This window comes from Salvelinus namaycush, chromosome 24 (genome assembly GCF_016432855.1).
Source record: "Salvelinus namaycush isolate Seneca chromosome 24, SaNama_1.0, whole genome shotgun sequence".
NCBI lineage: Eukaryota > Metazoa > Chordata > Actinopteri > Salmoniformes > Salmonidae > Salvelinus > Salvelinus namaycush.
The window spans coordinates 29,107,368-29,130,570 of NC_052330.1; the positions used below are offsets into that span (position 1 = coordinate 29,107,368).

At 44.0% G+C, this 23,203-nt stretch overlaps 2 protein-coding genes across 2 annotated transcripts in view; one reads left to right on the plus strand and one right to left on the minus strand.

The window, feature by feature from the left end:
* LOC120019381 (pollen-specific leucine-rich repeat extensin-like protein 3) overlaps positions 1-8,571 on the minus strand; it is a 31,169-nt gene extending 22,598 nt beyond the window's left edge. Inside the window, exon 1 of the mRNA XM_038962669.1 lies at positions 8,544-8,571. Within this exon, the coding sequence (XP_038818597.1) occupies positions 8,544-8,571 (28 nt within the window). The remainder of the gene's footprint in view (positions 1-8,543) is intronic.
* LOC120019155 (prostaglandin E2 receptor EP2 subtype-like) lies at positions 8,327-12,120 on the plus strand. The gene is made up of 2 exons (XM_038962446.1): positions 8,327-9,519; positions 9,973-12,120. Exons 1-2 carry the CDS (start codon positions 8,731-8,733, stop codon positions 10,264-10,266), a joined length of 1,083 nt encoding a protein of 360 aa, XP_038818374.1. The 5' UTR covers positions 8,327-8,730; the 3' UTR covers positions 10,267-12,120.
* The last annotated feature ends 11,083 nt before the right edge of the window (positions 12,121-23,203 follow it).

Below are 23,203 nucleotides of genomic sequence, written 5' to 3' on the forward strand. Positions count from 1 at the left end.
GAGACTTAGAGAAACGATCCACAACGACCACGATCGTGGTGTTCCCCTGTGAGGGAGGAAGATCCGTTAGAAAATCAACCGACAGGTGTGACTAAGGCCGTAGTGGAACGGGTAAGGGATGTAGCTTACCTCTGGGCAGGTGTCTAGGAGCCTTACACTGGGCGCACACCGAGCAGGAGGAAACATACACACTCACGTCCCGAGCCAAGGTAGGCCACCAGTACTTCCCAGACAGACAGTGCACCGTCCGCCCGATCCCCGGATGACCAGAGGAGGGTGATGTGTGGGCCCAATAGATCAACTGGTCACGGACAGCAGACGGAACGTACTGAAGTCTGACTGGACACTGGAGTGGAACGGGCTCAGTGCGCAACGCCCGCTCAATGTCCGCGTCCAGCTCCCACACGACCGGCTCTACCAGGCAGGAGGCCGGGAGAATGGGAGTCTGATCCATGGGCCACTCCTCTGTGTCATACAGCTGGGACAGTGCGTCTGCCTTAACATTCTGGGAACCTGGTCTGTAGGACAAGGTAAACAAAAAATGGGTAAAGAACATGGCCCACCTTGCCTGACAAGGATTCAGTCTCCTAGCTGCCCGGATGTACTCCAGGTTGCGGTGGTCAGTCCAGATGAGGAAAGGGTATTTAGCCCCCTCAAGCCAATGTCTCCACGCCTTCAAAGCCTTAACCACAGCCAACAGCTCCCGGTCCCCCACATCATAGTTCCGTTCCGCCGGGCTGAGCTTCTTCGAGAAGAAAGCACAGGGGTGGAGCTTCGGTGGCGTGCCCGAGCGCTGAGAGAGCACGGCTCCGATCCCAGCCTCTGACGCATCCACCTCCACTATGAATGCCAAAGAGGGATCCGGATGGGCCAGCACGGGAGCCGAAGTAAACAGAGCTCTCAGCTGCCCAAAAGCCCTGTCCGCCTCAACCGACCACTGCAGACGTACAGGACCCCCCTTCAGCAGTGAGGTAATGGGAGCAGCCACCTGGCAAAACCCCGGATAAATCTCCGGTAGTAATTGGCAAACCCTAAAAATCGCTGCACCTCCTTTACCGTGGTGGGAGTCGGCCAATTACGCACAGCTGCTATGCGGTCACTCTCCATCTCCACCCCTGATGTGGAAATGCGATACCCTAGGAAGGAGACGGACTGTTGAAAGAACATGCATTTCTCAGCCTTGAAGTACAGGTCCTGCTCCAACAGTCGTCCAAGTACCTTGCGCATCAAGGACACATGCTCGGCGCGTGTAGCGGAGTATATCAGAATGTCATCGATATACACCACTACACCCTGCCCGTGCAGGTCCCCTGAAAATCTTGTCTACGAAGGATTGGAAGACTGATGGAGCATTCATCAACCCGTACGGCATGACAAGGTACTCATAATGCCCTGAGGTGGTACTAAACGCAGTCTTCCACTCATCTCCCTCTCGGATACACACCAGATTGTACTCACTCCTGAGATCCAGTTTAGTGAAGATGCGCGCCCCGTGCATTGACTCAATCGCCGTGGCGATAAGAGGTAGCGGGTAACTGTACCTCACCGTGATTTGATTGAGACCTCTATAATCAATACACGGGCGCAGACCTCCATCCTTCTTCACAAAAAATAAACTCGAGGAGGAGGGGTGAAGTGGAGGACCGAATGTACCCCTGACGCAGGGATTTGGAGACATATGTCTCCATAGCCACCGTCTCCGCTTGCGACAGGAGATACACATGACTCCTGGGAAGTGCAGCGTCTACCAGGAGATTTATCGCACAATCCCCCCGTTGATGGGGTGGTATTTGAGTCGCCTTCTTCTTACAGAAGGCGAGAGCCAAATTGGCATATTCTGGGGGAATGCGCACGGTGGAGACCTGGTCTGGACTTTCCACCATGGTAGCACCAACGGAAACCCCTACACACCTCCCCAAGCACTCTCGCGACCACCCCGTGAGAGCCCTCTGTTGCCAGGAAATGGTGGGGTTATGACGAGCCAACCAGGGAAGGCCTAGTACCACTGGAAATGCAGGAGAGTCAATGAGAAAGAGACTGATTCTTTCATTGTGACCCAGCTGCGTCTCCATGGCCAGGGAGATGGTGGCCTCCCTGATTAGCCCGGACACTAATGGTCGACTATCCAAAGCGTGAACCGGAAAAGGTCTATCTACAGGAATAATGGGGATCCCTAAACTAAGTGCTAACGCTCTGTCAATTAAATTCCCAGCTGCGCCTGAATCGACGAGCGCCTTATGCTGGGAATGCGGGGAGAACTCAGGGAAACAAACAGGTACAAACAGGTGGACAACAGAGGACTCTGGATGAGAGTGGTGCAGACTCACCTGGGGTGACGTCAGAGTGCCCTGCCTGCTGCCTCGACTCCCAGAGGGACCAACCCGGCACCGACCGGCAGTGTGCCCTCTGCGGCCACAGATGGTGCACGTGAAGGCCCCTCCTCCAGCCTCCCTAAGCGCAGCCCCTCCCAACTCCATGGGCACCGGAGCGGGAGTGCTGGGAGATGGAACTGACAGAGCCCCCTCAGGACGTCCACGGATGACCAGCAGGTTATCCAACCGGATGGACAGATCCACCAGTTGGTCAAAGGTGGTGGTGGCATCCCTGCAGGCCAACTCCCGTCGGACGTCCTCACGTAAGCTGCATCGATAGTGGTCGATGAGGGCCCTGTCGTTCCATCCTGCTCTGACGGCCAAGGTCCGGAACTCCAGCGCGAAATCCTGTGCGCTCCTCGTCCCCTGCCTCAAATGGAAGAGTCGTTCACCCGCCGCTCTACCTTCGGGCGGATGGTCAAAGACTGGTAAACTCCTCGAAGTGGTCCAACGCCGCGTCTTCCTTTCCCCACACGGCGTTTGTCCACTCCAGAGCTCTCCTCAAGAGGCATGAGACGAGGGCGGATACTCTCTCCCTTCCTGAGGGAGCTGGGTGGCCACGGTGTGTGTGAAGGAGAATTTTGTATTTTTCAAACACCTGAAACAGCTTTTTCCTGCAATCTAGAGCCATAATCATTATGCTGAATTCTATGTATATTTTTGATTCTATGTATATTTTTCTGCATATCTAAGCATATCTCTTGAGCTGTCTGTATCCTCCTGACTGGTGGGTAAAAATTGAAAGGAATGTAATTCTTATTCAGTATATTTACAGTTTTTTACAATCACTTTGGCACAAATTTCAGAACCTTGATGTCATTTTTCAGAACTCTCGACACAAAATTCACAACCGATGGTCAAAATGCACATTTTTCCAAACCCTAACACTTTTTCCAATTGCTTGGATGCAATACACATAAAGCTAAGATAATTTGTTCATTGAATTAAAATCACCTGTTCAAAATGACACAACTTAAAGTATTACCAAAACACAATTCACACATTACATCTGAGATGACTGTCTATTTATTTCATTACAATGATCTAACTATCAATTGATACAACTGCTCAAAATGATAAGTAACTGTTGCATTACTCTTAATGCATAGTTTTATGGAAACTGACAAACAATATTCCATGTTTAGATCATGAACGTTTCAGGATAACGAGATCCATTGACACCAATTACCGTGGAACATGAACCAATTGGACTACATTATCTATGGATGTAATATTTCATCATCATTCTTTATCAGACACTGTTTCTATGGTCCCATGTACCACTTTTCCGGACCATGTTTTCAGATTTGACATTACTGTACACTCACCGGCCACTTTATTAGGTACACCTATCTAGTACTGGGTAGGACCCCCTTTTGCCTCCACAACAGCCTGAATTATTCACGGTGTTGTACGTTAAGAGATGCCCTTCTGCACACTACTGTTTTAAATGGCTGTTATTTGATCATGTGTGGCCTTTCTCTTTTAGCTTGAATGAGTCTGGACATTCTCCTCTGACCTCTCTCATTAACAAGGTGTTTTTGCCCACAGAACTGGCCCTCACTGAATGTGTTATGTGTATCGCACCGTTCTCTGTAAACTCTAGACTGTAGTGTGTAAAAATCCCAGGAGGGCAGCATGTGTGACACCTACAATCATACCACGGTCAAAGTTGCTTAGATTACACATCTTTCCTGTTCTAATGTTTGGTTGAACAACATCTTAAGGTCTCTACTCTATATACTCTATATATTGAGTTGCAGGCAGCCACATGATTCGCTGTCTGAAGGAGCAGGCTATTTGCGTTAACACACAGGTGTACCTAATAAAGTGGCCGGTGAATGTATGTATGCAGGCCCTTGTAATTGCTTTTCTAATACTGCCAACTCGTTACTGATGATTGATTTCACATTGTGGTACGAGTATATAGTGAAATGAGTGGTATCCATCTACAACAACATAGTGATAACGTGGAGCCAGCAGGTGATCCAGGTCACAATAGAGGTCAAGCAGTGGGAGGAGGAAGACGAGGAAGACGTGGTGGTCAAAGGAATGGCAGGGGACAAGCACCCCTTCTGAGAGGTGGTCGTGGGCCTCATTTGAGAGGTGTGGGGGAATGTGGTAGAGGACATGCTTCTACACCTGCATTGCTTGCTGTTTGGGGTTTTAGGCTGGGTTTCTGTACAACACTTTGAGATATCAGCTGATGTAAGAAGGGCTTTCTAAATACATTTGATTTGATTTGATTTGACAAGGCCACGGACCAAGACAGCGGCAGCAACAGCAAAGAGCGGACTGTGGTCAATTTGGTTCGGGCCAGAAATGATATTCGCCTTACAGAAATTTGGCAGCACATCTTGGACAATGACGACATGTTCAACAATGTGGAAGCCATAAGTTTGCTGACTATTTCATGCATGCTGAAAAGGCACCAGGTGTCTCTAAAACAGCTATACTGAAACAGCTATACCGTGCGGCTATATCGGAAGATGGTGTGGTGGGACGCAGGCCTCGTATTGGATCATATAATGCAGCTCTCCTTGTAACCTTCCTTGATGAGCTCAATCAGGTCTGTAGAGCTGATGGCGTGACCTATGTCATTGCGTGGGATAATGTCAGGTTCCACTATGCTCAAATGGTGTAAGCAGGGTTTCAGGCCCATCCACAATTTACTACCCTGTACTTACCCCCATACTCTCCTTTCCTTAACCCGATTGAGGTATTTTTCTCCACATGGAGGTGGAAGGTATATGATAGGCGCCCTCACGAACAAGCCACCCTTCTCCAGGCCATGGATGACGGATGCAATGACATCACGGCAGACCAGTGTCAGGCCTGGATTCGCCATGCCCGAAGAGTCTTCCCAAGATGTTTGGCAAATGAAAACATCCATTGTGATGTGGATGAGAACCTGTGGCCAAATCCACAAGACAGGGTTGAGGGAAATATAGAAGTACAGTAATCAAACCTTTGTTCTGCTTTTTACAGTAAGCCAGGTGAGGAACACTGCAGTTGACCTTTAACTGTTTTTTCTTTTTTTGTAGCTAATTATTTTTGCTTTGATTCAAAGAAACCTATGTTGTGATTTTATTGTATTTCAAAATACATTTCAGATTTTGTTCAATGATTCCACTGTGTCTGTAGTATTCTCTCTACTAGTCATTTTACAGTGATGTATTTACGTGTAGTACCATAATGAAACATGTATCACATATTTTGAACTACAATATTTAATGATTGTACAAACGACTACACAGTGAAACTATCGGTATCTTGTGTGTGAGTGATCTAAATTAATGTTCCTATGGTATTTCATGATAAATTTGTTATTTGAACCAATGATTCTGCAAGTGCAAGGTTTCTTTAAAGATATGAATGCACAATGCAATGTTTTGAACATTGAATGGCCTATGTTACAAGTGATGACCACTTTGAGTTTTGTGTCTAGAGTTTTGAAAAATGACCACAAGGTTCTGAAATTACTGCCAAACTGAATGTAAAAAAACGTAGTTATCGCTTGCTTTTCTCAAGTCCACCAACCATGCCAGTTAAGTGGCTAGTAGTATTACATTGTGTATGTGTGTCGTACCCATTTACACCTCTCTTTCAAGGCAGAGAGAGAGAGAGAGAGAGAGAGAGAGAGAGAGAGAGAGAGAGAGAGAGAGAGAGAGAGAGAGAGAGAGAGAGAGAGAGAGAGAGAGAGAGAGAGAGAGAGAGAGAGAGAGAGAGAGAGAGAGAGAGAGAGAGAGAGACACACACTCTTTCCTTCCTCTCCCACTGTGGTTCTTTAATTTCTTGGAATTATGTGTCTTCTGTTTCTGGGTGAGTGAGAAAGCACTTAGAGAGAGATCTGAATGAAAGGTAGTTATTAAATGCTACCATGTTTATTGTATGTCTCATAGTCTCAGTCAGGTAGTCAACATGTCCCATTGGTTCATCACACCAACTGAGGGAAGAGGGATGAATATACTGTAACGTTTTACATCATCTTCCAACAGAGGCCTTGGTCTCAATGGAACTCCCTGCCTAAATAAATAAGGAATAAATACAAATAAAGAAATACAATGACCATGACTAAGGTCAAAGAGGGTTCAATCCCTGATCCATAATGATACCCTCACACACAAAACACATTTAATATAACCCTGTAGCACTGCGAGACCATGTTGGAGGCTATATCAATATCCAATGAAGTATAACCTTTCTTATCTCAGTTATCCAAGGTATTTGTATGTTTTTCCTGTTTGTTGTCTTGTGTAAACTCAAGATGAACAGCCATTAGAGTTTCTCGAAGTAGACAGTAGACCCTACTAAGACCGCACTCTAGTGGAGAGAGTCTAGAACAACAGTCAACTGCTTAGCTGAATTCTGCTCTTAGGATAAATTATTCATACATCATAGATTTAGTCCCTAAAAACAGGCCTCAGATATATTTTAACTATCTGGACCTGTATTCATAAAGTGTCTTAGAATTGATCCTAGATTAGCACTTGATACATACGGCCCCAGATCAATTCACTTGTATGGATTGGTTGACCGTTGACAGCATAGATATAGAACTGATCTGGTCTGTGGTTGACAGTCTTACCTGGGGTACACAGTGAGATGGGATAACTGTGATTCATTCCATACAGGTAAGACATTTATCTTGGCAGGTACTCCTCTGTCTGATATTTCATTATTATTGTAATAATCTTAATAATATATGTTATTTACTAGACACTTTTATCCAAAGAGACTTACAGTCACATGTGCATGCATACCTTATCTTCTACAATATCTTATACCTTATCTTCAACCTTATCTCCTACAATATCTTATACCTTATCTTCTATCTTATCTTATACCTTATCTCCTACAATATCTTCTACCTTATCTTCTACAATATCTTATACCTTATCTTCAACCTTATCTCCTACAATATCTTATACCTTATCTTCTATCTTATCTTCTATCTTATCTTCTACCTTATCTTCTATCTTATCTTCTATCTTATCTTCTATCTTATCTTCTACCTTATCTTCTATCTTATCTTCTATCTTATCTTCTACCTTATCTTCTACAATATCTTCTACAATATCTTCTACCTTATCTTCTACCTTATCGTCTACCTTATCTCCTACAGTATCTTCTACCTTATCTTCTACCTTATCTCCTACAATATATTCTACCTTATCTTTTACCTTATCTTCAACAAGAAATATCACTCACAAAACAGAATAAATATCTGATAAAACTACAGTTCCTCACAATAAAATGACAGCTCTTAATAAAGATTGTTTAAAAAGAAAGACCAGCTCTAAACGATATTAAAACAAATCATTTTGAGCTGATAGGAACTCCAGGTCCAGTTCATTAAGGTAAGCCTTAGAAGGCCGGGAAGTCACTAGTTGTGGATCTCATCAAGGAGTTAGTCCAAAGTGTCCCAGTGTGGCTTTGTATAAATAAAAAAATACATGATTTTCTTCCATATATTCTACAATATCTTTGTACAATATCTTTATTCATCAGAAGTCACGACAAGCACATCCCTGAAAGAAGAGGAGGCTGGTGAGGGGATGTCGGCTCATAGTAATGGCTAGAATGGGATACATGCAATGGTACGAAACACAAGGAAATTATTTGGTTGATGTTGGATACAGTTCCATAAATTCATTTCCATGTGTTACTATGAGCTCCTGCCATCAGCCACCACTCTCGACCTGTAGGCCTATACAAAAGAAGGCTACATATAAAAGTGGCATTTATCAGGCAGACATATAACAGTAGGCCTAAACAAAAACTGAAAACAAATTAAATCCGAGGGTAAGTAATACAATCTTTAAAAAATAAATGAATAGTGGGTAGTGCGCACTTCTCCACCTGAGCAGGCTGACAGTAGTCATATGCCGCGGTCAAAACAACTGGGAACTCCGAGTTGGGATTCCGAGTAGGATGACTGTTCAAGTCGATTTTTTCCAGCTGGAGCTGTTTTCTTTCCGAGTTCCCAGTTGTTTTGAACGCACTGAAGTCGGAAGTCGAAGATTTGCGAATTCTGAGTTTCCCGAGCTCCCAGTTGTTTTGAACGCGGCATTAGCTTATACTTAAAATAGGCCTACCTATCCATGCGTTGTAAGATCTGAAATGCGTCAGCAACACCTGGGCAGAGGAACGCGCACAGTGTGTTCTCACACTGCACTCTCAGCACAGTGAACCACATGGTTGCTTGGGTGGGACTGAAAAGAAATCAGCGTTTTTGTTGACACGAGATGAGCCGCATTTCTTATGTCAGTTGGATGCGGACGTTGTTCCTGCATAAAAGTTAAATTGATCAGGTCATGCGCTTACCGCTTAGTGGAGTAGGTTAATACTTTTTTTTATGGATTACAAAGCTAAATTAACCTGCGGTGACAGAGACAATGTCTCGTCCGGGAATCTCTATATGTCCGCGGCAATGTTCTCGGCGGGAGTTCTGGGCAATTTAATCGCCTTGGTCCTTTTGGAGATGCGACGCCGGAGGCAAAGTCCATCCCTTTTCCAGGTGCTGGTGACCGCGCTGGTGATTACGGACCTACTGGGTACCTTCTCCGTCAGTCCTCTCGTACTAGCCTCCTATACACAAAACAGGACCTTGATGGGTATGGGTGAAAACGGAACAGTATGCGATTATTTTGGGTTCAGCATGACATTTTTCAGCCTCGCCACTTTGGCTATTCTGTGCGCCATGGCTTTGGAGCGCTACCTCTCCTTTGGACACCCGTATTTTTACGAACGGCACTTGAGAAAACGCTGCGGATACATCACAATTACACTCATCTACCTGATCTGCATCCTTTTCTGCCTAGCACCTTTCGTGGGCTTTGGAAAATACGTTCAATATTGCCCGGGGACTTGGTGTTTCTTTGACATGGTCCCATTAGAAACCAAACCAAAAGTACACGTCGGTGTGTATGCGTCATTGACTCTCATCATGATTTCTACCACAGTGGTCTGTAACTTATCTGTCGTCTACCACTTAATTATGATGTATAGGAGGTGCAAAGCGCGTGTTTTAACGCGACGGATACGGGTCTACAAAAGATCCCTCTCTATGACGGAGGAAGTGGAGCATCTTCTGCTTTTGGTGTTCATAACGGTGACCTTTGTCATCTGTTCGTTTCCTTTAGTGGTAAGAGCATTCGTTTCGATGTTGCAGGTCAAAGTGTTGAAAATATTGAGACACTGTCTAATGTGCAGTGTGTCTGTGTCCTCCCTTCTCTCAACCCAAGCATCTCTTCTTCACATATGTTACAGTTCAAAATGGTGCTCTTTAACATAACCATGCCCTCTTCTGTTACATCATCATAAACAACAACAACCCATTTTAAACATTTAACATGTCAACAATGAAAGGCTTACATGGAGCAAGACCATTGACATATTGTGATTATTTGCAGTGTTCTTGCACCTGTTATAGCTCCAGCCTACTAGCTGCAACCAATACTTCCTGGCCTTTAATAGATAATAAGGATACTGTCTTACTTGATAACCATATTTTGTTGATATTGAAATTCTGAATAACTGACTATGATGCATTTTCTCTTTGTGTGTGTGTGTGTGTCTGTGTGTGTGTCCCCCATAGCTCCGTGTGTTCATCAACTTCATGGGCAGGTCAAATGAGAGCTATGGCACTGATCTCGCTGCTCTCCGCCTGCTGTCCTTCAACTCCATCATCGACCCCTGGCTCTTCATCATCCTCAGCCCCTCGGTGCTGCGCTTCCTCTGGAGGAAGCTGACACTGTGTAAGCCCCAGAGGCCCCCTGAGGCCCCCACATTCCCACGGGAAAAGGCTTTCCCCATTGGGCCAAAACTCTCACCGCCAAACCCACCCATGGAGCTCCAAAACGAGGAAGTGCAGAGAGTGGACAAGACATAATTTCATGCATATGGAACCAGGGGCCAATGACCCACTCTAGAAGGATTACAGTAACGGGATCATTTAATATCAGCAGGAGCCTAAGTGACACAGGAAGTGATTTGACAGACTAGACATCCACTGGTTGAAGGGACCCCCTTACACAGTGTGTACTTGCAAATAAACATTTAGTGAGGTGCAGCATTTTCACTTGTTGACCTCCTGACAGGAGGTTGGAATAGATTGAGGAAGATATCAGAGATGGGGAAGGTTGCGGTGCTGACATGTTATACCCACACAATATGGATTTGGGATTTGGAACAGGACTTAGCATTTTGATGTGTCTACTTATTTCATTGCTTCATTATATTTATATACAAACTTTATGATCAGAAATTTATAGGACTGAAATGTTAATTTGACCGAACTCCTCCTGGACGAATGGGTCCAGTATTTACTATATTAAAAAAGGTCAATAAACATGATCTAATCTTAAACCATTTTATGATTGGAAAACCAAATATAATGTCCTTGTATTATATTGAATGTTTACATTAAATGTTTCAGTATCAGAACCCAAACCCAGCTGTCGTCGGAGCCCGTATTCATATGATGTCTCACAGCAAAGGAGGATTTAGATCAGAATGAATAAGATTACATGGACAAGACGGCCAGGTCACCTACATGGGACTCGAAAAAAGCCGACAGACCAACTGTTAAGGCTGAAAGCTATACAGTCCCAATCCTGAGAAGGTAAACATAGCTGCCTGTTCAGCACGGTACAACATGTTTAGACATTTGGTGACCACTGTGCCGTTCTTAACATTTATTGGAATTTTTAATCTGTACCTTTGCAATAAGCCACTCCTCAACAGATACTCAATCCTTGATTTAGTTGTAATGTGTGACGATAAGATGGGTTTCAGCTTGAAGTACTTACTCATACCAGTAACTTTCCATCCGAAACAAAGGCGTTGGCTTGTCTTATTCATAATGCACACAGAACAGACCGGTTTTGACTTGTGTGTCCTCATCTGTGTGCTGTGTACAGTATGTCATCCTAACTACTGCTGCGACAATACGGCCACTCAAGTGTTCCTGTATTTCTCTTTTCATTTCTTGACATGGCTTTTTTTTAGAAAATGATTCATGTTATTTTCTTCAAAAGTGGTGCCTACCCTTCCGTGGTTCTATTCATTTTCAGTCAGTCTGAAGCCCTGCATCTATGTTGATCGTTAATTAAGTAAAAGGCCAGCAGGGCTTCCATTGGCAGTGATCTGGTTGAGTAACTGTTTAAGACTGAAATAGCTATGTTGTTTATTAAACAGAAGTGTCATTGCCCTTAAGGCAGGAAGTCAGAGGGAGACGGTGGGTGCATCCTAAAATGCATCCTAATCCCTTTATAGTGCACTACTTTTGACCAGGGCCCATAGGGGAATATGTAGTAAATTGGGTGCCATTTGGAACGCATGACACTGAATCCAAATTAGTTTGATCAGATGCACTCAATGTGTTTCCCATAAACCACTGCTTCTGTATTTACTTTATGCTCCATTCCCATCATTGATGGTATGTCCCATGTCCTTCAGATAAGATCTCCACTCGCATAAAAGTGTGTTTACTGCTGGACTTTCAGTCCCTTACGAATCTAGGAAGGAAACACTTACCTTGGATTGTTTGACTATTGCATTGAGCTGACACTTTGGCACATATTTGCTAGGTCAGTAAATGGTAAAGCTGCTCTTTGTAAAAGTGGACATTTTTAAACTGTTTTTATGTATGTGCCACTGTGTGTGGGTTTACCGTGAAGTGAGGGAGCAATTGAGCTAATATACTGTGGCCCTAGCTCCAATTCTCCATAAATATTGTACTAAATCTCTCCAAATGGTTCTTTATTGATCTACAGAATGAAGAAAAAAGTAAATAATGTCTCCAAGTGCAACAGTATATTGTACTATATACTAACAGTATACTTACAGGGAAGGATGCACGGTCATCTCACAACCAGATGGTTTCTGGTTGGACTGATACAACATAGATAAACATAGAATTGGACACAGATCGCACTTACACTACCAAACACAGACCGCATGTACACAAATTTATTTTCAAAATGACAACAAGGACATAGGATTTCGAAACACAAACAGGAACTCAGATTTTAATTTTCGAAGGGATCTGAGATTTCATTTTATGTTCATATCAGTTAGATTGGACAGCTCACAGAATGTCGCACATCTTATGAAGATAACAAGGAACAGACAACCAATAGTATGAACAAACAACAACAGCCCAGAACATTACTGTACATGCAAATTACAACACACTACATGATATTGTACGTCGGATCACAGTTAAGGGCCCTTATTCACAAAGAGTAACAGTGGTAAAATGAAGATAATATGGATAATACAGCTCTGTGACTGGGAGACTTTAAATACGGTTCCTGAGATTTAGCCTAAAGATTTGACCTAGGCCTAATATACTGTAGGAGTGTGTTTTTAAGTTGACATGTGTATTTTTAAGTTGATCAAGTACCATGTCCATGACCCCGCGGGATATTTCCCACAGGAAAGTTTTTTTAATGCTTCCTAGTTGAGAATGTTAACAGCATCCAGAGACCAAACATCTGTAGAGAGTTAACAACACATGTTTGATTTGCACGGGGGTTGCTGAGTTGAAGCTGCTGTGGTGCTTGCTTCACTGTCTGTCCTCATTCAAATTGCATTCTTTTTTTAATTTAACCCTTATTTTACCAGGTAAGTAGACTGAGAACATATTCTCATTTACAGCAACAACCTGAGGAATAGTTACAGGGAGAGGAGGGGGGATGAATGAGCCAATTGGAAGCTGATGGGGAGGATGAGGTGGCCATGATGGTGTGATTGGGAATTTAGCCAGGACACCGGGGTTAACACCCCTACTCTTACAATAAGTGCCATGGGATCTTCAATGACCACAGAGAATCAGGGCACCCATTTAACATCCCATCTGAAAGACAACACCTTACACAGGGCAATATCCCCAATCACTGCCCTGGGGCACTGGGATAGTTCTTTTGACTAGAGGAAAGGGTGCCTCCAACACCACGTCCAGCAGCATCTGGTCTCCCATCCAGGGACCAACCAGGACCAACCCTGTTTAGCTTCAGAGGCACGACAGCAGTGGAATACAGGGTGGTATGCTGCTGGCTAAAATGTAATGAAGGGGAGCTGCCAGATGGATGCAGCTCATTCTCTACATCTGGAGACCAGATGACTATGGGGTACCATTACTTACAGGGGCGTCATGCATCCCGAAAATCTGAGGGGGCACAAAGTAAGTGAGGATGCCGGAGGATGAGGGTGTGAGTGTGGGGGCGGAGGGGGTTAAGTTTGAGAATTTTGCCTTTTTCAAACACCTGAAACAGCTTTTTCCTGCAATCTAAAACCATAATCATTATGCTTAATCCTATGTAAAAAAAAATATGCAAATTTTTCTGCATATCTAAGCATACCTCTTTAGCTATCTGTATCCTCTTGACAGGTGTTTTTTTAAAGAAACTAAATATGCTTCTCTGCATCTCTGCTAAAATATGTGTAAAAGATTGAAAAGAATGTGTCTTATTCAGTACATTTAGTTATTGCTTGATTTTCTAAAGTATACCAAACCTTCCAGCAGACATGTGAGTTAAAATAGTTAGACTAGCAAGCTGATCTAACTTGATTGATAGCCTGAAAGGGCTTATTGGTAGCTAGATATGAGGTTAGGAGATTGGGAACCTATCTGCGCTAGCTAAAGCCAACTTCATAAAATTGCTAAGTGGCTAGTAGTATTACAGAGAATTTTGTTTATTTTTTTCAAAATGTTTTTTAACAGGACAAATCTGAGGGGGCATGTGTCCCTGTGCCCCCTATGGGCATGACGCCTCTGATTACTCAGTATAATCTGTAGCTTATAAAACAAAGAAATTCCAATAAACTGCTGCTTGCTGCGTTTTCCATTGAAACCTCCCCTGCAGAGCACTAATGCAGCGTGACAGCCCAGCGGTTGTTTGCTCGGCCAAAACAACAGGATCTCATCATAGTAAGGTCCCATTTAGCAGTAGGCCTATACCACATCCTAGAGTTCTGATCTAATCTATAGCAGAAAGTATCGCCTATATCAGATCACACTGAGCACTCTGTACCGTATACATCTCTGTACTGTATTCCTACATTGAAAAGGGAAAAACAAGCATAGAAAAAACACTGTTTTGAATACCTCTTTGTCTATACTTCCAATGTGTTTATCTTGTGAAATGTCTTGGGGGGCAAATCAGCCCCTTGTGTAACCTTGAGGTAAATGCAGTGGTCCCAGCTGAGACCAGAAATAGCCCTCATGGTTACAATACCATACTGTGCTAGACAGTACTCCCCTGGAACACTGGACAACAACACCACATACTGTAGAATCACTATCACTAAATCATATCTGTTGTTTTGAGATTGAAATGGAATTGATGACCGTAATAGGAAAAAAATCAAAAGCCACTCGCACATCTGAGCTAACTTTTTTGCAGGTGCATGGTAACAAATCAAATCAAATCAAACTTTATTTGTCACATGTGCCGAATACAACAAGTTTAGACCTTACCGTGAAATGCTTACTTACAAGCCCTTAATAGTTGAATAAGATACGAAATAATAAGATAAAGCTCTGACGAAGGCCTTGTGGTCGATACATAAAGCTTATTAAAGAGCAGTGATGCTATCAAGAGCAGTGTGCGGGTTTCTTCTTTTTTCTCATGACCCGTAATAAGGAAATAAGCTCATATTTAGTTTAGAGTGATCAACACAATGTTTAGAGTTTCACTAGACTTGATGCTGAATGTTATGGATGAGAGAGATTACTGAAGGTCCAGGTACAAGGACTGAGGACACACTGATTATTCACTGTTGCACTGTATTGATGACATTCTGTGAACACTATTTGATAATCTAATCAGTTCACAACTGCTCAGAGAAGGCCGGTTGGACATGTTCTCTGCTTCTGTGCTGGATGGTCTCCCTTTTGCAACTTGTAATAGACCGGATTGATTTTTGATTGACTTATGACTGCTCTCCTTTTTATTCAACTGTAAACTCCTCTTACAATGACAATTTTTTGATATTACATTTGATATCATAGAAAATGTTCCACCAATCAAAAATGGTGTTTTGTCCCTGCAATCTCCCCTACGGTCTCTCTAACTTCTACAACTCAATCTCATACCATACTACCTACCTGGTAGGTAGGTACCCTCCACTAAGTTGAATATTTATTTTTAATAGGCAAGTCAGTTAAGAACAAATTGTTATTTACAATGATGGCCCACCAGGGAACAGTGCCTTGTTCAGGGGGAGAACAACAGATTTTTACCATCAGCTCGGGGATTCAATCCAGCAACCTTCCAGTTACTGGCCCAACGCTCTAACCACTAGCTACCTGCCACCCCAAGAACATCCTACACAACTCTGCCGTCCCACTAACGTCACACTGTGACTTTTCTTACACCCTTCAACAAACATCCAGTCATTTCTGTGAATACAGGAAATGCAGATGGACTTCCAGCTGTGTCCTGTCTTGTCAGGATGACATCACTGGGTGTCTTCTATTCTCAGGCTAGTTAGTGACAGGAAGAAGACATAGTGCATGATGATAGCAAGGCCTGAGTGGTCTTGCGTAAGGCGTCCTTCTGAAATAATCCATTAAGTTAAGTGTTTACATGTTAGAATGATTCAAACAGGCCTGCTTTTGGCTCCCTACCCTATTACACACATGGACAAAAAAAAGAGATGCTATGGAAGTGAAACAAAGTGATGGTGAAAAAAATATTAAAAGGCTGAATGAATAGACAAAATATATATTTTATGACCTTCTTTTGTCTTTGTTTGAACTTTTCCTGTGTTTGTGGGTGCAAGCGTTGGTGGTAGGGGTGTATAAGATACACACAGCTGTTCAATAGCTTTGCTTCCTCACTTTAGCCGCCTCTGCTGCCTACTATGCTCACAAACAACACAGTGCTTCAACTAAACTGATAGTCTAAACCACCAACTCACAATCCGCCTGCACCCCCTCCCATTCTCTTCTCAGGAAGTTCAAGGATTCATCATGCTATGAAAAACCTTAGCTTGCTCATAACAAAAGGATGTGCTCTGTCAAATATGGTAAGATGATATCCAGACCAGAAGAGTGTTGTAAAATATTTGTATTATTCATCTGTGACTCTTCGTGTGAAAGTCACACAAGCCAAACATTACCAGATTCATACTGAGTTAGAATAATGTGTTTTTGTAATTTGAAAGAAGGGCAAAATATTATATTTCCTAATTAAACTTATTTTGGGTTTGAGCGGCATCCTTTGGAGCAGTGGTTCGCAACCTTTTGGGTTACTGTACCACTAACTGAATTTTGCTCTGCCCGGAGTCCCCCTGAAGTACACCCTCATGTGCACTTATTAACCAGTAAGCCTATCGTCTCATGAGTCTTCTCATGTACCCCCTGTGGATAGGCCAAGTACCCTGGTTGGTAAACACTGCTTTAGAGCATCCTTTGATCCTCATAATAATGAGAAGAATGAGGAGACACAGCACCATGTGGCAAAGTTTACAAATTGCACAATGACACAGAAACTAAACACATCCTCTCTGAAGTTTACAATTCACGAGAAAGGGCTTGTGAGTCGTAATGATGGCCGGGGAACCAGGATTGACCCAGTAACTGGAAATGAATCTGCTCTGGATCTCAAATTCAATGGCAGACAGATGTAGTTGGGAGGTTTTGGAGGAATCTACAGTCATGGCCAAAAGTTTTGAGAATGACACAAATATTAATTTTCACAAAGTCTGCTGCCTCAGTTTGTATGATAGCAATTTGCATATACTCCAGAATGTTATGAAGAGTGATCAGATGAATTGCAATTAATTGCAAAGTCCCTCTTTGCCATGCAAATGAACTGAATCCCCCAAAAACATTTCCTCTGCATTTCAGCCCTGCCACAAAAGGACCAGCTGACATCATGTCAGTGATTCTCTTGTTAACACAGGTGTGATTGTTGACGAGGACAAGGCTGGAGATCACTCTGTCATACTGCTTGAGTTCGTATAACAGACTGGAAGCTTCAAGAGGAGGGTGGTGCTTGGAATCATTGTTCTTTCTCTGTCAACCACGGTTACCTGGAAGGAAACACGTGCCGTCATCATTGCTTTGCACAAAAAGAGCTTCACAGGCAAGGATATTGCTGCCAGTAAGATTGCACCTAAATCAACCATTTATCGGATCATCAAGAACTTCAAGGAGAGCGGTTCAATTGCTGTGAAGAAGGCTTCAGGGCGCCCAAGAAAGTTCAGCAAGCGCCAGGACCGTCTCCTAAAGTTGATTCAGCTGCAGGATCGGGGCACCACCAGTACAGAGATTGCTCAGGAATGGCAGCAGGCAGGTGTGAGTGCATCTGCATGCACAGTGAGGTGAAGACTTTGGAGGAAGGTCTGGTGTCAAGAAGGGCAGCAAAGAAGCCACTTCTCTCCAGGAAAAACATCAGGGACAGACTGATATTCTGCAAAAGGTACAGGGATTGGACTGCTGAGGACTGGGGTAAAGTCATTTTCTCTGATGAATCCCCTTTCCGATTGTTTGGGACATCCGGAAAAAAGCTTGTCCGGAGAAGACAAGGTGAGCGCTACCATCAGTCCTGTGTCATACCAACAGTAAAGCATCCTGAGACCATTCATGTGTGGGGTTGCATCTCAGCCAAGGGAGTGGGCTCACTCACAATTTTGCCTAAGAACACAGCCATGAATAAAGAATGGTACCAACACATCCTCCGAGAGCAACTTCTCCCAACCATCCAGGAACAGTTTGGTGACAAACAATGCCTTTTCCAGCATGATGGAGCACCTTGCCATAAGGCAAAAGTGATAACTAAGTGGCTCAGTGAACAAAACATCAATATTTTGGGTCCATGGGCAGGAAACTCCCCAGACCTTAATCCCATTGAGAACTTGTGGTCAATCCTCAAGAGGCGGGTGGACAAACAAAACCCCACAAATTCTGACAAACTCCAAGCATTGATTATGCAAGAATGGGCTGCCATCAGTCAGGATGTGTCCCAGAAGTTAATTGACAGCATGCCAGGGCGAATTGCAAAGGTCTTGAAAAGAAGGGTCAACACTGCAAATATTGACTCTTGCATCAACTTCATGTAATTGTCAATAAAAGCCTTTGACACTTATGAAATGCTTGTAATTATACTTCAGTATTCCATAGTAACATCTGACAAAAATATCTAAAGACACTGAAGCAGCAAACTTTGTGGAAATTAATATTTGTGTCATTCTCAAAACTTTTGGCCACGACTGTACAGTAGGTCGTGATCACTATCATCCTATCATGAGGGAGAAAGAATCAGTAAGAAATGGATATTTGGAAAAGTTGAGTGGTGTCAGTTTCAAGAGTTGAGTGAACAGGAGCTGTCTCAGGTAGATCTTAATTCAGATATAGCAACAGTCAATGACGGAATAATAGGAGCAATAGTAGGGGCCTCAAGGCAGGTGATTCCTATGGGTACATAGGGGAGAAAGAGTAACGCAGTCCCCTGGTGGAGTGAAGGGTGTAGAGAAGCAGTGAAGAGTAGGAACAGCGCTTTCAGAATGTTGATAAGGTTCCATAATTACCAGCACCTGATTCAGTATAAACAAGCACAAGCAGTAGTAAGGAGGATCATTAGGACAGCTAAGAGGGAGTATTGGCGCTGGTTCTGGGGAAACATAGGCAGGGCCACTCCTGTGGGAGAGGTATGATTAAAAGGATGAGTGGGGTCAGAAGAGATTGGGATCTCCCTGTAAGTGGGGGGGATTGTTGCAGTGAGAGATGTGGAGAAGGCAGAGATGTCAGCCCAGGTATTTGTGAAGGTGCACAGCTCAAATAATCTGACAGAAGAGGGGCAGCATGGGGGAGAGAGAGGGTCAGAGGAGAACATCCGGGGTTCCTGGATCAGAAAGAGATGGTGGGGGATACATTGAATGGCCTTTTTACGTTGGCTGAGATGAAGAGTGCATTAGCTAAAGCTGGGGTAACATCTCCTGGGAAGGATGAGATGTGTTACATCATGATTGCTCATCTCAGTGACACTGCAATGGGGAAAGTATTGGGCCTTTATAATAAGGTGAGGCGGAAAGGGAAACTGCCTGGAAGTTGGAAGCAGGCGGTAGTTGTGACAATACAGAAACCTGGGAAAGACCCTACAAGTCCTTCAAGCTATAGGCCGCGTTGACATCTCACGTATGTAAACTTATGAAAATAATGATAACGGAAAGGCTGACTTACTTTCTGGAGAGTAGAGGACTAATGTCACCAGATCCGAGTGGGTTCAGGAAAGACAGGGGTATGATGGATCCTGTACTGTGCCTTTAGTCAGTCAAACGGAAGGCACAGGCAAATAAGGAGATGGTGGTAGCCGTTTTCTTTGATGTAGAGATGGCTTATGATATGATGTGGAACGAATGCCTACTTATCAAGCTGGATAACATGGGGGTTGGAGGAAGGGTTTTTAACTGGATAAAGGATTTTATTTTTGGGCGATCAATACAAGTGAGGGTGGGGAGCTCTATGTTAGAAAGCTTTGAGGTGGATAATGGTATCCCCCAGGGAAGTGTCATTAGTCCTTTGTTGTTCTCCATTATGATTGATGACGTATTCTCTCAGGTGAGACCTGATATTGGGAGGTCATTGTTTGCGGATGATGGAGTGCTGTGGATAGAGGGAGAAATATTACCTATACAGCCAGAAGAGTTCAAGAAGCGATTAGGGAAGTAGAGTAGTGGTCCATCAGGTGGGGCTTCAAGTTTGCAGTTGAGAAAACACAGACTGTGTTTTTTTCTAGAAGGAAGGTTGGGGAGGAAATATACCTGAAGCTGTATGGAATGAATTTGGAGAGGGTGGGAGTGGTTTAGGTTCCTGGGGGTCTGGTTTGACACTCGAATGACTTGGGCGGAGCATATTAACAGAGTAGTTGTCAAAGCAAGGAAAATATTGGATGTGATGCGTTGCTTGTCAGGAATGGAGAGGGGGTAGATAGAATGGTGTTTAAAATTATATATATAGCGCTGTTAAAGTCATCAGTGGATTATGGAAGTATAGCATATGGATCATAAAGCTAGCTGTTATCCAGTCCCAAGCCCTAAGAATATGATGTGGAGCACTCAGGACCTCCCGGTGGCAGCGATGCAGGTAGTGTTGGGAGAGATGCCGGTAAAGTTAAGAAGACAACCGCTAGCCATGACATATTGGGTAAATCTACAAGGACATAAGGTCACACATCCGAAAAAAAGGTGCTCCGAGGGTGTTGGGAACATGGACAAAATCTGAATACAAGCTTTGGGTGGATAGGCAATTGCATGGCGAGAGAGATGGGGTTGTTTGGGAGGGAGTTTAGTCCCTCTGTGCTTCTTCCTGCTGTCCCACCTTTGTTTCTCCCTCAACCACTGATAGATCTATGGTTGCTTGAGAGGGTAAGGGATGTTGAGGAAGGAGTAGATTCAGTTGTAAGTGAACATTTAAGAACACAATACTATGCTTTTTTAATATACTCACAGATGGATCTAAGGATCTATATCTCTCTCGTCATTACTCAATGCCTAGGTTAACCTCCAATGTACTCACATCCTACCATACTTCTGTCTGTACATTATGCCTTGAATCTATTCTATCTCGCCCAGAAACCTGCTCCTTTTACTCTCTGCTCTGAACGCACTAGACGACCAGTCCTGATAGCCTTTAGCCGTGCCCTTATCCTACTCCTCCTCTGTTCCTCTGATGATGTAGAGGTTAATCCAGGCCCTGCAGTGCCTAGCTCCACTCCTACTCACCAGGTGCTCTCATTTGTTGACTTCTGTAACCGTAAAAGCCTTGGTTTCATGCACGTTAACATTAGAAGCCTCCTCCCTAAGTTTGTTTTATTCACTGCTTTAGCACACTCTGCCAACCCTGATGTCCTAGCCGTGTCTGAATCCTGGCTTAGGAAGACCACCAAAAACCCTGAAATTTCCATCCCTAACTAAAACATTTTCCGACAAGATAGAACTGCCAAAAGGGGCGGTGTTGCAATCTACTGCAGAGATAGCCTGCAGTGTTCTGTCTTACTATCCAGGTCTGTACCCAAACAATTCGAGCTTCTACTTTTAAAAATCCACCTTTCCAGAAACAAGTCTCTCACTGGTGCCACTTGCTATAGACCATCCTCTGCCCCCAGCTGTGCCCTGGACACCATATGTGAATTGATTTCCCCCCATCTATCTTCAGAGCTCGTGCTGCTAGGTGACCTAAACTGTGACATGCTTAACACCCCGGCCATCCTGCAATCTAAGCTTGATGCCCTCAATCTCACACAAATTATCAATGAACCCACCAGGTACAACCACAAATCTGTAAACACGGGCACCCTCATAGATATCATCCTAACCAACTTGCCCTCCAAATACACCTCCGCTGTTTTCAACCAAGATCTCAGCGATCACTGCTTCATTGCCTGCATCCGTAATGGGTCTGCGGTCAAATGACCACCCCTCATCACTGTCAAACGCTCCCTAAAACACTTCAGCGAGCAGGCCTTTCTAATCGACCTGGCCCGGGTATGCTGGAAGGATATTGACCTCATCCCGTCAGTAGAGGATGCCTGGTTATTCTTTAAAAGTGCCTTCCTCACCATCTTAAATAAGCATGCCTCATTCCATTTTTTTTTAACCAGGAACAGATATAGCCCTTGGTTCTCTCCAGACCTGACTGCCCTTGACCAGCACAAAAACATCCTGTGGCGTTCTGCATTAGCATCGAACAGCCCCCGTTATATGCAACTTTTCAGGGAAGTTTTCAGGAACCAATATACACAGGCAGTTAGGAAAGCTAAGGCTAGCTTTTTCAAGCAGAAATTTGCATCCTGTAGCACAAACTCAAAAATGTTCTGAGACACTGTAAAGTCCATGGAGAATAAGACCACCTCCTCCCAGCTGCCCACTGCCCTGAGGCTAGGAAACACTGTCACCACCGATAAATCGACTATAATTGAGAATTTCAATAAGCATTTTTCTACGGCTGGCCATGCTTTCACCTGGCTACCCCTACCCCGATCAACAGCCCTCCACCCCCCACAGCAACTCGTCCAAGCCTCCCCCACTTCTCCTTCACCCAAATCCAGATAGCTGATGTTCTGCAAGTGTTGCAAAATCTGGACCCCTACAAATCAGCCGGGCTAGACAATCTGAACCCTCTCGTTCTAAAATTATTTGCCGAAATTGTTGCAACTATTATTACTAGCCTGTTCAACCTCTCTTTCGTATCGTATGAGATTCCCATAGATTGGAAAGCTGCCGTAGTCACCCCCCTTTTCAAAGGGGGAGACACTCTCGACCCAAACTGCTACAGACCTATATCTATTCTACCCTGCCTTTCTAAGGTCTTCGAACGCCAAGTTAACAAATTACCGACCATTTCAAATCCCACCGTACCTTCTCTGCTATGACATCTGGTTTCAGAGCTGGTCATGGGTGCACCTCAGCCACGCTCAAGGTACTAAACGATATCATAACCGCCATCGATAAGAGACATTAATGTGCAGCCGTATTCATCGACCTGGCTAAGGCTTTCGACTCTGTCAATCAGAACATTCTTATTGGCAGACTCAACAGCCTTGGTTTCTCAAATGATTGCCTCGCCTGGTTCACCAACTACTTCTCTGATAGAGTTCAGTGTGTCAAATCGGAGGGCCTGTTGTCCGGACCTCTGGCAGCCTCTATGGGGGTGTCACAGGGTTCTCGGGCCGACTCTCTTCTCTGTATACATCAATGATGTCGCTCTGCTGCTGGTGATTCTTTGATCCACCTCTGCGCAGACGACACCATTCTGTATACCTTTGGCCCTTCTTTGGACACTCTGTTAACTAACCTTCAGACGAGCTTCAATGTCA

Coding starts and splice junctions, on each gene's coding strand:
- LOC120019155 (XM_038962446.1), top strand. CDS start 8,731: ATGGATTACAAAGCTAAATTAACCTGCGGTGACAGAGACAATGTCTCG. Junction 9,520..9,972: donor TCTGTTCGTTTCCTTTAGTG/GTAAGAGCATTC, acceptor TGTCCCCCATAG/CTCCGTGTGTTCATCAACTT.